The sequence below is a fragment of the Osmia bicornis genome, chromosome 4 (genome assembly GCF_907164935.1).
Source record: "Osmia bicornis bicornis chromosome 4, iOsmBic2.1, whole genome shotgun sequence".
Taxonomy (NCBI): domain Eukaryota; kingdom Metazoa; phylum Arthropoda; class Insecta; order Hymenoptera; family Megachilidae; genus Osmia; species Osmia bicornis.
Genome location: NC_060219.1, coordinates 8,161,383 through 8,175,484, shown reverse-complemented (window position 1 = coordinate 8,175,484; position 14,102 = coordinate 8,161,383). Strand labels below are relative to the sequence as shown.

The window sequence follows — 14,102 nt, the reverse complement described above, 5'->3', positions numbered from 1 at the left end:
TTGCACTGTAGAAAATTCTATAAATATTTTCGTCTATATTTTTGAAATTAAGGCAGAGTGATAATCAAGATCATTGCAACTGGTAAAGTGGATCCTATTTTATATAATTACCTCTTTTTCTTCCAAGGTCGATGTTTTTTAACAGTTTTCACCCACGGTTTGTATCAAACGAAAATTTAAAATTTACAAGAGAAAAGTATACTTCCATTTGCAATTTTCAGTATTTCGATTACGAAAACAGTCGAAATATTTTGGATATTAATTCAATGTCAAAATTGTGTAAGAATCATGTAATTACCGTTATGTAGTTCTATGAACTTTTCAGGTGTTAACTTTGTTTAGAAGGTTGCTCGTGTATGCAGCTCTTCAATTCGTACTTCCTTGAATTGGAGATGTTTACACGTGTTTGAGAAGCAATTTACAAGACTTTAGAGTGTCGAAGGAAATGCGACTCCACTCTTGTTTATTAACTCAAGTTTTTAGTAACAAAAGCTCGGTAAATATTCGAGATTTGCTTATATTTTTCGCAACAGAAAGCTATAATTTTTATTCCCAATTTAAGTACTCTAAAAGCTATTAAACGATTCTTTACTGAAGGGGTCATTCTTGTAATTGTACTAAAAAATTCAGCAATATTCAAGGTCTTTTTTCTTTCGGAATAATGTTACACTTATTTCATATATTAAGCTACTCGTAAAATATACAAAACCGTTTTTCAAATAGTTTCTTTGATATTATATCTGTAGATAAAAATAACACTTTTGATAACGGCTATCTTGTTAGCGGAAGTGATTTCAGATCACACAGTCAGAGAAAACAAAATAATTAAAAAGATTCTTAACCAGTACCAGCACCACTATCATATATATTAGACTTAATCATGTGAATCAAAATTTAACAAAATTGAACACTGAAATTTTCCATTTCTTTTAACAGTTTTGTGATGGAGAAAGGGTGGAAAAAGGTGTGGAATTTTTAATATAAAAATATAAATTTCGTATCTGTTACAACTAGCAATATTTAGAATATTTTAAAGTTTATATTGACGAAAGAAATTAAAAATCATTTTTTGAAAGCTCAATTACTAAAATGACTCCCTAATACACTGTCGACCGCTCTTTTAAGTGATTTTGAAGGGACTTGTTTGTTTAAAAATCTGATACAAGTTGGTAAAAAGTGGTAAGAAATGTGATTGGGTACATTCGTAATCAAACACGGGTTCTATAGAAAAAATGTCGATATTGAGGAAGCAGAAATTTGGAAAATTTTAATTTTGACGATATTAAAAGTAATTTAGAAAAAAAAAATATAATTTTTATATTGTCATTCTCCCCGGGAATGCTTCTGAGGAAGGACGAGAACCCGGGTATCACCATTTTTCCTGAGAAAGTCTGATTTGATCGCGAGTGACCTTATTCTTCGAGTATCGAACTATCAACTTAATTTAACGAACTTATCGATCCACGTTCTGTACAAATATTAACACGTGTTCCTAATCAAACTTACAGAGAGACAAAATATCATATCACCTTTTTAATCATCGAATCACTGAAAATTGCGAAAATAAATTCGTTCTTTCAAACCCAATCGGTATAATTGAAATACAAAAATCGTGCATAAATTAATGCAGAGATACAAATCTTCAGCGTTAATTTGGAAACGTGCGATCATTATATAATAATAATTAAATTAACATATCGACGACCTTGGAAAGATTCGCGAGATAAAAAACAAAAAAGGGAAGAAAACAAAAATCTCAGGTTTTTGATCATCGACTATCGATGCTTTTTGTGAATTGTCTGGGCGATCATTTTTGTCACACACGTCCCTCTTTAATTGTCCTCTGTACACGCTGTCTTTGTTCATACGTACCTGCTTCTACTTGCTGACGTATAATGAAGCAACATAATGTGATTCGTTTATGTTCCTGTTCCGTTGTTACTGCAGCTCTTCATTAAATTCGAAGTTCCTTGTTTTATATCACTATTGTAGTACGGGCCACTGTTTTATTGCATAACGATGATGATATAACAATAATGATATAACATTTTGTTTACATTGTGAATTATCGATTCCGTTTTTGGCAAACGTGTCATTTGACTTTATCAATACGTAACTTAAATTTGGAAAATAAAACAGCATTATTTTCTGATAATGATATGAAAATTAAAGCATACATACGAGTTGTTCAGGGGCCAAAGTCATTAACTCTATTTTATGTCGTTAATTGTTATGGCTAATGGGCGGTTCATGTAAAGGTGTTGATTTTGAAAGAAAAATAATATAAAATATTATTCATTATTCATTGTAATTGATACTAAATATAGTGTATCATACTAGATACAACTGTTCTACTGTGATGGTTAAGGTATTACCCTATTAACTGAGTCATTTTTCAATCAGAAAAGTGTAATAAACAGTGAATAGAGTAGTTAAATCATATTTCCCTTTCAATTAATAGAAGAATACGATTCAAGATAAAAATATTTCACTAAATCTATTATTAAATTCAGCGTGAACTCGACTTCCTTTGGTTAACAGATTAACAACCCTAAATAACAATCTTACAAAACATTCAATATCAACGCAATATTTTCTAATTTAAACTCGAGTAATTTTTGTAAATGCAACTTTATACATTCAGAAGCTTGCAAAATAATTTCATGCAAATATTATTCCCCCTTTTTAAAATTGAAAATTATTCGCTAAGTGAAATGTACAGAAACCATTATGAAACTTAATGAATTATCGTCAGTGACAAATGATGTCAATGCATAAATATCTATGCACATATAATTATCTATAACGACTTTTCCAGAAAAAGTATCATGTACGTCACTTTTATATGTTTCCTAAAAAGAATCCCCCGATCTGCCGCGGAAAATCGTAGTTGGTCAGGGATCGGCGTAGATCAAGGTCGATTACGATTTCCAGCAGTTGTGACGTCGGTCGAGCGAAGATTATCGAAACGTTTTATCGTGGAAAGCCGCGGAAATATGCTCGTGCGAATGTGCAATCGATTGAACGTATCGTATCGAAAAACAACATGTAGCCCTCCCGCGTCTCGTCGCGCGACAAGCGTATTTCGTCGATGATAACACGCTTTATCGGCGCAATTTTTCGAACAGCTCGTAATTTCGTGATGTCACAATCCAGCCGAAAGATTGTCCATTATCTGAATTTGTTTACAGAATGGGCGAGACTGCGAGACGGTAACATGCACCTCATCAGCCGTTCATGGATAAGAAATTTACACGATTACATTTGATAATTACGTTAAAAATTCAATTGGACAAAGCTCAATTAACCCATATATTTCGTTTTTTTCTTGAAGGCTAATAAATATTCGAAGACTAAAAAATAAAATTTTACATTTAAGACCCTCTTATGAATTTCAAGTTAATTAGCAACATGAACCTTTCGAGAGATTGATTAATTTTCTAATCCAATATTTTAACTTCCTATTTTCAATAACTAGAATAATTTTACTGATATCCCAAATTTTCTTTATCTTTTCGCTCAAAGAATTTTCAGTTTCTCCAAAAGGAAAATGAGATAATTAGATTGAATGAGAATAAACGAGAAGTCAAGAAACTCGGAAATGGCGATAATAGCACGTTACGCAGTGTTAGGACATTCACGTTCCATCGCTTACATCATCACGCTTTATGATTGTATCCCATGCACTGCTACATATACACTGTATAAACACGTACGCGTTATAATTATAAACATTTTCTGGGAAAGAGCCAGAATCACGTACTACGTTCTCGTCGATGTGTTTTCACATTTATCGCAGAGTAGGCGCCTCGGCAAAGCTTTAATTCTACAAACGCGTTTATCAATAGGCAAATAGATCATAGGAGGCTCGCACGTCAAACAATTGCATCGTCGAGAGGCGGATAGCGCGCTGAGAAACGCGAGATTGCAGGATTACGAGGGAACTGGAGCTGTGTTATATCAAACAATGCTCGTTGTTCGAAAGCGTTAAACGTTTAACTGATTTACGATTCTTTGATTTACTAAGGGAACGATTTTCCTTGTTTAGAATCGTGTGAAGACGAGTTAAATAATTATGGACACTGATATGCTCGATTTTGTATTAGGTGTACATACACTCACGACCAAATCAGATGTATTTAGGGAAAATAGCGATATAGGGGAAGCAGGGCATCTCAACATCTTAATTTTGAATATTTTAATATTAAAAGTAATATAGTTTTACTTATTAAATATTATACAATTTAGTATACAACTGAGAAATACGAATAATAAATAAATATCAATTCAAATAATTCCGCATAAATATATACGGGGCCCTTATTCCCACACGAAGAGCCGGGTTCCCGGAAACCCGGGAGAACCTTCGGGAATGGCTGAGAACCCGGAAACCTACAGGAGGGAAGATATCGGCATTTTCCCTGGAAAAGCCTAACTTGATCGCGACTGTACAAACTAATTCGGTGCCCTTTCTGTTTCTTTAATTACCTAAGCATTTATTTTTTAAAAATCATTTTGACTTTAATTATTAAAGCGGTTGTTATTGTTGTTTTATTCTAGCCCCATTTTTCAAGTATACAGAAGCGCGGTTGCTTTATAGTAACTTATTACATCGGCAATTATTATTATAATTTTTTACTTCGTTCGTATTTAATCTATCAGATATTAAAGACTTTTTTCTCGTCATTACGAGGCATAAGTGTGCAACTTGAAAGGATCTTTGAATAAAATAAACCGGTCGAATGGTAACATTTGCGTTTAATGGAGACATTGAAGACTCGTTCGATGTGAAATTGAAAGGCAAGAGCTGTTTGACGTAAAAGCCTTGGAACGTCATTCGGTTTCATTTTATGCAACAACGATGCATCGTCTGATGTGTCGTTATATGAATTCTTATTACGGAAACGACGTTGTAAAAACGGCGTGATATCAGTGAAACGGGAGAATTGTCTCGAGCAGCACACACTTGTCTAAATTGAACCGTTTAAACGAATGAAAAATATTTCGCAACCTTAATTCGTTTCTTCAGAGAATCATTATGTAAATTTAATCAGACAGTACAAAAAAAAAGAAGGAATAAAATTCTATACATCATTGCAGTAATATTTTGAAATAAAAAATTAGAAAATTAATCATTGATGTTCTTAATAATTCATCAAATTCAATTTGTTATCTTATATTATTATTATTTTTCAATTATTCGATTATATTAAATCTGAGGTGTAGGTCACTGTTAACCCCCATGACAGTCGATGTGTCAACACGTCAACTATCAGTGGAAATGGTTATATCTATCGGGGCACATTATCATATCATTTACTAATGATATGATTATTTAATTTCTCAAATTAAGCTATCGGTTTGACACCTCATACTGTCACATTAATGATATTTAAAACTTTATTCTAGATAGGCAAAAATGGTAAAATTACAAAATTTGTATTCTTTAAACAAATTGAAAATTATTAATACGATAACTTAAATTCCCCCTAATTTCGTGTGCATTACATTATAATTCATTTAATGATCCTTTAATTATTTTTCTTGTACATCACTTCTTCAAACGAATTCACAAAATGTTTTATTACCAAGAGTTTGTATCATTCTCCTCCGAATTGATTTCAATAAAAATCGATGACATTGTTTTGTTGTTGCAAAGTGAACGAGAAATAAGTTGATATTATTATTGGCAAACGTGTGATACGTAAACTTGGTAGTTGTATGAAAACAGAAAACAAGAAGGAAAATGGAGTGGTATGGATGAATAAAATGGACGACAGCTCCATGTTGTACAGAGTAACGAGGCGTATTCGCACGGTATTGACGGAGGGATGATGGAACGTATCGAAAGCGGTATCCATCGATTATACGGGCTCTGTTAAATCCGAGGGATAGATGTCTGGTTATTGATGCGTGCTTTCACTGCAACGATTTGTTTTCATACTCCTTTTAATAACGAGTCTTCTCTTTCGATATTCTCGTTTATAAAATGGACACTTGACTTGAGACCAATAATTTATAACATTCCATATTTATATAATAAAATTTTGAAGCTTTCAATATACTTTGAGTTAAGAGAACAGTGGCCTGTGCAATTTATAAATAGAAAAAATAATTTATACATTATATGTACTCTACAAGTATACTCATCCTGTATGTAACTTTTCTTGAAATTTTAAACTTCAATGAAAAGTATAAAACTACAAAGTTAAGGGTTACAAAAGCTGCAGTAGTTGAACAACGGAACGATTCTATCAAATCTGTCAATTTATCGAACCGCTCTATTTTCATCAGCTATGAAAGGTTAAAACGATCCATACTTACTGAGAAAAGGTGATAAAAACTGCATGATGCATATCACAGCCGATACGAGAAGCATCGGGACGCATCTTCATGCACTAACATTGTGAGTCAGCAAGGTATTCATGTTCCACGTTCTTCCCAATTTTGATTGGGTATCCTCTGGACGTGCAATCATTCCCTTGTGATCGTCTCTTATAGTATTTCTCGTGGGGGAACAATTTGGTTGGTGCCTTATCGTGGACTGCTGTATGGTTGGTTCTCGTCCTGTGATTGATTCGATTCCTCGGATATTTGTCTTTCACGACGATGTCCACTCCCTCGTAATCTTTCCAATTTCCATCGTAAAGCAATTGAATCATTCGAAATTCAATTTCTCTCCCTTAGATTTTTTTTTATCAAAAAATTTCTTTCAAATATAACATCGTGTTTTTATAACCCATTGATACCCAAATATCTGTTTTTTTGATTATTTATTTGTGATACTTACTTGCATTACTGTTAAACTGTAACTATAATATTATAATACTGCAAATATTAATATTAGTCTACTATACAATTAATAGGTATTTATACTAATCTATTATATAAATATTAATTTTATAGTGGACTAATATTAATATTATAATTATAATATTATAATATTGCAAGTGTTATAATATGTACCATAAATATTAACATCATAATTCTTGAAAAATACATATTTTATTTCCACCATCTGGGAATGAATGGGTTAACGTGTGGAGTTTCGAGGAATAAGCAATTAACAGCATCCGCCTTGAAGGAGTTCATCATCGCCACGCTTGACGATCGAAGCCCAGGTAAGTCGAGCTGCAATTCGATGTCTCGAAGGATCTAGAGATCACGAAAGAGGCCTTGTATCCTCGCGATGATTCATGCTGAGGTTGCATCACCCATGTACTTGCGACTGATTGGTCAGGTAACAGAGATGGCTGATTTTTTGGCGATCGATCAAATGATGGAAGAGGCAGATCATCAAGATACTGCTTTCTTTTATTTCTTTCACGCAAACATGTACATACATACTTATATGGTGCTTGATTTTTTCTTTCTTCATTATCAACGCAAAGGAAGGACGTAAGATTCGATGATGGCAATTATCGAAAATGGTTTTGTTGAAAATTGAAAGAAGTGTTTGTCCTTGGTCCTGGTCCCTCTGACCCGTTCGCACCGAACCTTAACTCGCATGTGCCTGCCGCTAATATCACGCATGCTTTTGTCGTGTGTTTGTCATTTAGCATGTCTCTGCTCAAGGTTTACATCTCCGTTTTTGCCAGCTTTCGCGTCTTATATCCTTCGATCTTCTGTCCAAGTCTCGCTTCGCTGGCTTTTCCGATCGCTTGGAGAAACGTGTTACGTTCGATCGATTCGATTTGCTTCAACTACTTCGAACATCTCGGGACTATTCCCCGTGAAATATTGCCACTAGAGTTTGAGGAGAGTTGATCCTTTCTCTGTTACAAAATTGATACAGAATCGCTGATGTATAATTCTTTGCTCGACACGCTCGGTATCACTAACCAGATTGCATTACATTATTTTCATTTTATTTTATTTATAAAATACATATCTTTATATAATAAATAACTTAGGCAACGGGTGATTTTGTTAATTTAGAATGAAGAAAAAGTTAAAAAATAATTACGCATGGAATGATCTTTATTAATGAAAGGGGTTAAAAGTAATAATGTATATCGAATGTGTTCACGTTTCTCTGAGCAATCTCACATATATATATATATATATAAGAATCTCGCTAATGAGTAAAGCATAATCAATGATTTATTACCAAAAGTGCCATCGATTGGTGATGACGCGACATGGGTCACTTGGAAAATGGCCTTGACGATTGCGATGCCGATATGCGCGATCTGCGTGGTTGTCATGGTCATCTATCATGTGTACATAACCAAACCACCAACCCCACCTGATCCTGACGATTCGGATCGACCCATTCTGGATGGTGTTACCATTAGAGACATGCTGGAGAAGACAACCAGTGGTAGCGGCTCGGGTAGGTCAAATAAAAGTATCCTGGTATAAATTCGTGCTAGCGGACCCTTTTCTCTTGAAAAGTAATAAATAAATGAAATGTTTCGTTTGCTTTTTGGCTAACTCTATAACAAAAGGGTTAACGAACGAGAATTCTAGTTTTACTGTAATCCTTCTTCAGAGAATTTGATCAGAGAATTTCGTAAATTTAGGACTTTAATATTTTGTAATCTTACAATTTTGAGAATTTGTAATCTTAACGTCTTAAACTTTTGGAATTTTTAAAGCTAGGAAATTTGGAAATTTATAAAACTTGAAAATCTTTAATTTTAGAATTCTGAAATTTTTAACCCTTCGAATTTTAGAATGGTAAGAGTGTCAAAGTATATTTTTTGGAAGGCGAACCTACCCCCTATCCATTTAAATCAATACAGTAACCCTCCAAGTTTCAAACTAATAAATTATTCCTTCACTTTCCATTTCGCTAAACTGACACTTAAACGAGATTGACACTCTCGAGAAACTATCGGTGAAAATCTGAAGAAGGGTCGAAATTTGCATTGTAACTCGTTCACGCCGAGCACTATGTTTTAATTCGTTTATAAAACGAGTTATCTTCAATCATACTGAAATTCGTGTTCTTCAATGTCCATCCTCATCCAAGTAGGCCTGCCGCTTCTGGTACAGCGGAGTATTGCCCGCCAGATTCAGTTGGTGGAGACGATCGGAAAGGGTCGCTTCGGCGAGGTCTGGCGTGGTCGTTGGAGGGGTGAGAACGTTGCTGTCAAGATCTTCAGCTCCCGAGAGGAGAGGTCTTGGTTCAGGGAGGTTGAAATTTATCAGACGGTGATGCTGAGGCACGACAATATCCTCGGGTTTATCGCGGCTGATAACAAAGGTGGGCACCATGCTTGCACACGTTCGTGAGCATTTTTTTTTATCTACGATTGAAATTCAACCCTTTGCGCTCGAAACACGACTGTGCCACATAGCTGAGCAAAAAATTAAAGAAATTAATCTTTCAATCATGATTCTAAATGCTTTGAAATCTTCGAGTGCAAAGGGTTAAAGGGAACTTCGTAAGTTCCATAATAACTCGAACAGAGACATGAATCGTTATTGAATGGCCTTTTGTTCGAATGTCCTAAATAATATTAATAGGTGACTATGTTAACCGTATATGTATGGTGACACATTTCGGTCTATAAATGTCGAGCTCGAAGGAATATATTACAATCTCGGTCAGATTGTTTCAAAGGTATTTCTGCTTTTGTCCTGTGAAATTTGCTGCATTGTTTATTACGATTCAGGGTAGGTATTTATACATTCAACATCCTCGGACCATTATTTCGTTAACACTTTTTATAGAAACTCATCGCTAATATTATTAGGATTTTATTGATTTTCAAATATTATAAAAATAATAAGCAAGATTTGGAGACGCGCTCTAAGGTGCAGGGAGGGACGCGCTACCTGGGATGATTTTTAATAAAATAGTTCGATTACCGTGTGTCATGACGCCGAATGATTTCAATAACGAAATACGCAGTTACTGGTATTAAGTATGTAATTAACTATATTATTTTTTTGTATAATAAATGTGTTTTAGACAGAACAATTTGTTAAGAATAAAAATATTGTTTAATGAAATTTCCAACATTTTAAAGTATCATTTTAAAATGTTTCATTATTACGACGTTTTATTACGTTCAATTAATCACATTTTGTTTGCTTTGACAATAGTATCTTTGTATTATACGAAGCATAAAAATAAAAGAAAAACAGAAAATGTGTTACGAAATAGTTGATTGCGATACCTCGTGTTTTTCTTGCGGTGTGCATTGATAATAAATATTTCTTCGAGCTCACGAATACGGACTGCGCAGTTTAATAATTTCTTTTACAATCTGCCGGAGCAACGATCATTTTCCAAATTTTAAAGTTCCTCTTAAGTTCACTTCGAATAATACTGAACTATTTTGTTGAAATAAAAATCTTACCATTTCAACTGTCTTGTAGCTATTTATTTGTAAAAATAAAATCATACAAAAGTTCTACTTTTATTCCCAGAAAAAGGAAATGAAACAATTTACAGACTCTCGTGTGTATTCCATTTGATTCCATTTTTCTTTAGATAATGGTACATGGACCCAGTTATGGCTGATCACAGATTATCACGAGAAAGGTTCTCTGTTCGATTACTTGAACGTATCGACGGTGGACACGAATGGAATGATCAGAATGGCCTTGTCGATCACCACGGGGTTGGCCCATCTTCACATGGAGATCGTTGGCACGCAAGGAAAACCAGCCATAGCTCACAGGGATTTGAAGTCGAAAAATATCCTGGTGAAGACGAATGGTACATGCGCCATAGGTGATCTCGGATTGGCCGTCAGACACGACGTAAGAACAAACACCGTCGACATTCAGTTGAATAATAATCGGGTCGGTACCAAACGATACATGGCACCTGAGGTAATTATTAAAACAATAATACATACTTGGTTCGTAACGATAATTGAATCGGAGTTGACTCTGTTTTTTGTATTTCGCCTTGGAGGAAGTTTCATCTTCTGGTGAACAGCTGCTGAGGAATTGTTGTTTCTGCTTTCAGGTTCTCGAAGAGACGGTAAACATGAACCATTTTGAATCGTTCAAGAGGGCTGACGTGTACGCTCTCGGGCTGATCCTCTGGGAGATCGCCAGGCGATGCAACGTCGGTGGGATCCACGACGAATATCAGTTACCGTTTTACGACTTGGTGCCTTCCGATCCGACGATCGAAGAGATGCGTAAAGTTGTGTGCACCGATAGACAAAGGCCCTCGATACCGAATCGGTGGCAGTCGATCGAGGTAAAGATAATTAGATGGTGTAGATAGTATGATATTACAGAATTTAGGACCAACGTTTCGCCAGCATTGCAATTAGCTTCTTTCAGAAGTGTATTTGAATGTATATTTTGGGTGTAATGTAGGCTTTTCTGGGTTGAGAATAAGTGTAGGGAGAGGAGCGACCTATTCTTTGCCTTCAGTTTTGGGAGAGTCCTGGGGCAAGCCTGGGAGAGCCCTAAGAGACCCCTAGGGGAATCTAGAAAAGTGTTAGACGAATTCTATGAGAACCCTGAGAAAACCTTGAGAGAACCTTAGAAGAATCCTAGGAGAATCTTAGAAGGACTCTTAGAGAATCCTGGGAGTTTTAGAAGAATTCTAAGAGAACCCTGAAAGAACCTTCAGAGTACTCTGAGAGAACTCTTTGAGAACCTTGAAAGAATCTTAGGAGAGCTTAAGGAATCCTCCTCCCTACACTTCTGAAGAAGTTCCCTTCAATGCTGAAGAAACGTTGGAAATACTTTATTAATATTTCATATTATCAAATAATTTTGGTCTGTTTTGAAGACATGCAAAATAAGAAATAATGATTGTCACACGTGCGTCACGGTTGTTCTTCATAAAAAACAATCAACAGCGTGTCAAATAATTAATAAGGTTCTTTCGTTTTTGCAGGCACTGCAAGTGATGTCGAAGGTGATGAAAGAGTGTTGGTACCACAATGCGGCAGCTAGATTAACCGCGCTTAGGATTAAAAAATCATTGGCCAATTATGGTGCGATGGAGGACCTAAAGTGAAACGAGGAGACGCTTCTGGACGCGTCAGTTTTCTCGTTGACCGTTCATACGATAAAACAGAATGAAAGTGCTCGAAACACACTTGTGGACACTCAATTTACCGTAACACTTATCGCAATAAAAACTTTTAAGTGCCGTGTTACTGCGTACGAGAAAGAGAGCGAGTCAGAGAGGAAGTGAGTGTGAAAGAGAGAGAGAGAGAGAGACACTGGATGAAATGAGAATTCTATAGAGAAGCAGAGAGCCTAATGAAAGACTGGTAAGAAAAAAAAAATTAATAATCGAGACGACGTTCCTTTAATCGCGTTAACTTCGTCGGGTCGTAATCTAATTTCCATTATCAGCTTGTATACGCGAGGCGGTAGAAGGGTAGTCAGCCACTCGAAATATGTTTTTCAAAAACGTGAACGAGCTATGACTGTCAGAAATAAGGACATAAGGGTCGGCGGGGATAGTCCACACGAAATATCGAGGTGCTGATCAGTTGATTGATCGATCTAATTAACGAAAAACACGCGCAAAATCAGTTTGGTTAACCGAATGATCACGCCTGATCACGCGTCACACCGCTACTGTATATTTATTAATAGCGATAATATAATGAAATATATAAATTTATTATATAGTGACCATTATTGATTAATATTAACGAATATTAATATATACACACATACACGTACACACACACACGCGCGCGCGTATTATTATGTATATTCGTTGTCGGGCTACAGGATTCGCTTAACCAAACCAAAGATTTCTTTGATCACAAAGGATCATTGCACCAAGACGATTACTGATTATTATAATTCATTCTTGATCGATCGATCAACGTTCCTCAGTGTTCGATTCTCTTCGCCATGCAAGTTTTTTCCCCCCTTTCGTACTAGCTCTACGAAGAAAGGCCTCCATGTCGAGTAAACTTTCCTATTGTCTCCTATTTTCTGTTTCTTCTTTTCTACGTCGTATGGAGATTCGTTACTTTACCGGTGCATGCAGAGACTGGACTTTTCTTTTCGGGAGCATATACCATACAAACCGTGTTACAAGAGAAATGCATATCCTTGTTTCTCATTTTAACTACAAGGTAGATCATGATGAGTGATACAATTGGGCGATAGGTAAATCATCGGTTTACCCGGTCTACTACCCATCTTGACTCACTCCGTACACTCGGATCACTCCGTACACTCGGGATCAAATCAAGATTCCTTAGAGAAAATGGAGATATATGAAAAATCTTAATATTAAAAGTGATTTAGCAACAAAGTAATATGATTTTTAATTATTAAATATTATAAAATTTGACCCCCCATGGGTGGTGGTGGGCCACATACCTATATGCAGGGTGTTCGACAACAGGTGGGCAATATTTTAAGGGGTGATTCTAGGGATCAAAATAAATACGAAAATCAAGTTTTTACTATTCAACGATTCTTGGTTATGACTGTACTGACCCCTGCTGACCTGACGTTCGGTCGTCGGTGCTGTGCTTTTTACTCGAATTTTTAAACGTTAATAACTGGAAAACAAAGCCGTAAACGCTATTTCGTTATTCTTGATTTTCGTCTTATTTTGATCCGTAGAATCACCCCTTAAAATATTGCCCACCTGTTGTCGAACACTCTGTATATACGAGGCCACGTTCGCTGCATCTTCATTTTCCCCGGGGATGCCCAGGGATATGGACGGAAACCCGAGGCATCACCAATTTCTCTGGCGAAAGCTTGATTTGATTACGAGTGTACAGAGTTGAAAATTTTAATCCTGTTTGTGTATACAGGGTAGATAGGAGAATCGAGAAATTTATTATTATTAATATAAACGACCATGTGGTTGAATCACACATGGTTTTCTTTATGGGAAACTATGATTTAAATAGGAACGTTCTAAACTCTTCCTAAAATTATTTTTTCATTTTTTTATCATTCAAACTGAAACTCTTTCGGTACGCTAAGTTTCTACTTAAGGTTTTTACAACGAACGTATTTTTCCACGATTTTCACTTTCGTTTCTTACACCAGGATATACATATATACTATATAAACAGACTGGCGCGTATTCTTAGCGTAGACATACCCGGGTGTTTTGCTCAAGACAAAATATTTTTGCGTATCATAGTAAATACGTGAGCTGAAGGCGGCGCGTCGCGATGCGCGGG

General features: G+C 35.6%; 1 protein-coding gene across 7 annotated transcripts in view; it reads left to right on the top strand.

The window, feature by feature from the left end:
* The window catches only part of LOC114880795 (TGF-beta receptor type-1), a 32,011-nt gene extending 20,060 nt beyond the window's left edge, over positions 1–11,951 (top strand). For 5 of the 7 annotated variants that reach the window (XM_029197187.2, XM_029197185.2, XM_029197190.2 and 2 more), the window contains 5 exons: positions 8,117–8,335; positions 8,978–9,211; positions 10,448–10,791; positions 10,931–11,170; positions 11,822–11,951. In XM_029197187.2, the coding sequence (XP_029053020.1) occupies positions 8,117–8,335; positions 8,978–9,211; positions 10,448–10,791; positions 10,931–11,170; positions 11,822–11,944 (1,160 nt within the window). In that variant the 3' untranslated portion in view covers positions 11,945–11,951. Of the gene's footprint in view, positions 1–6,953; positions 7,122–8,116; positions 8,336–8,977; positions 9,212–10,447; positions 10,792–10,930; positions 11,171–11,821 lie in introns of those variants that run through there. The other 2 variants (XM_029197191.2, XM_029197186.2) reach the window with 2 other exon arrangements.
* Positions 11,952–14,102: the final 2,151 nt, after the last annotated feature.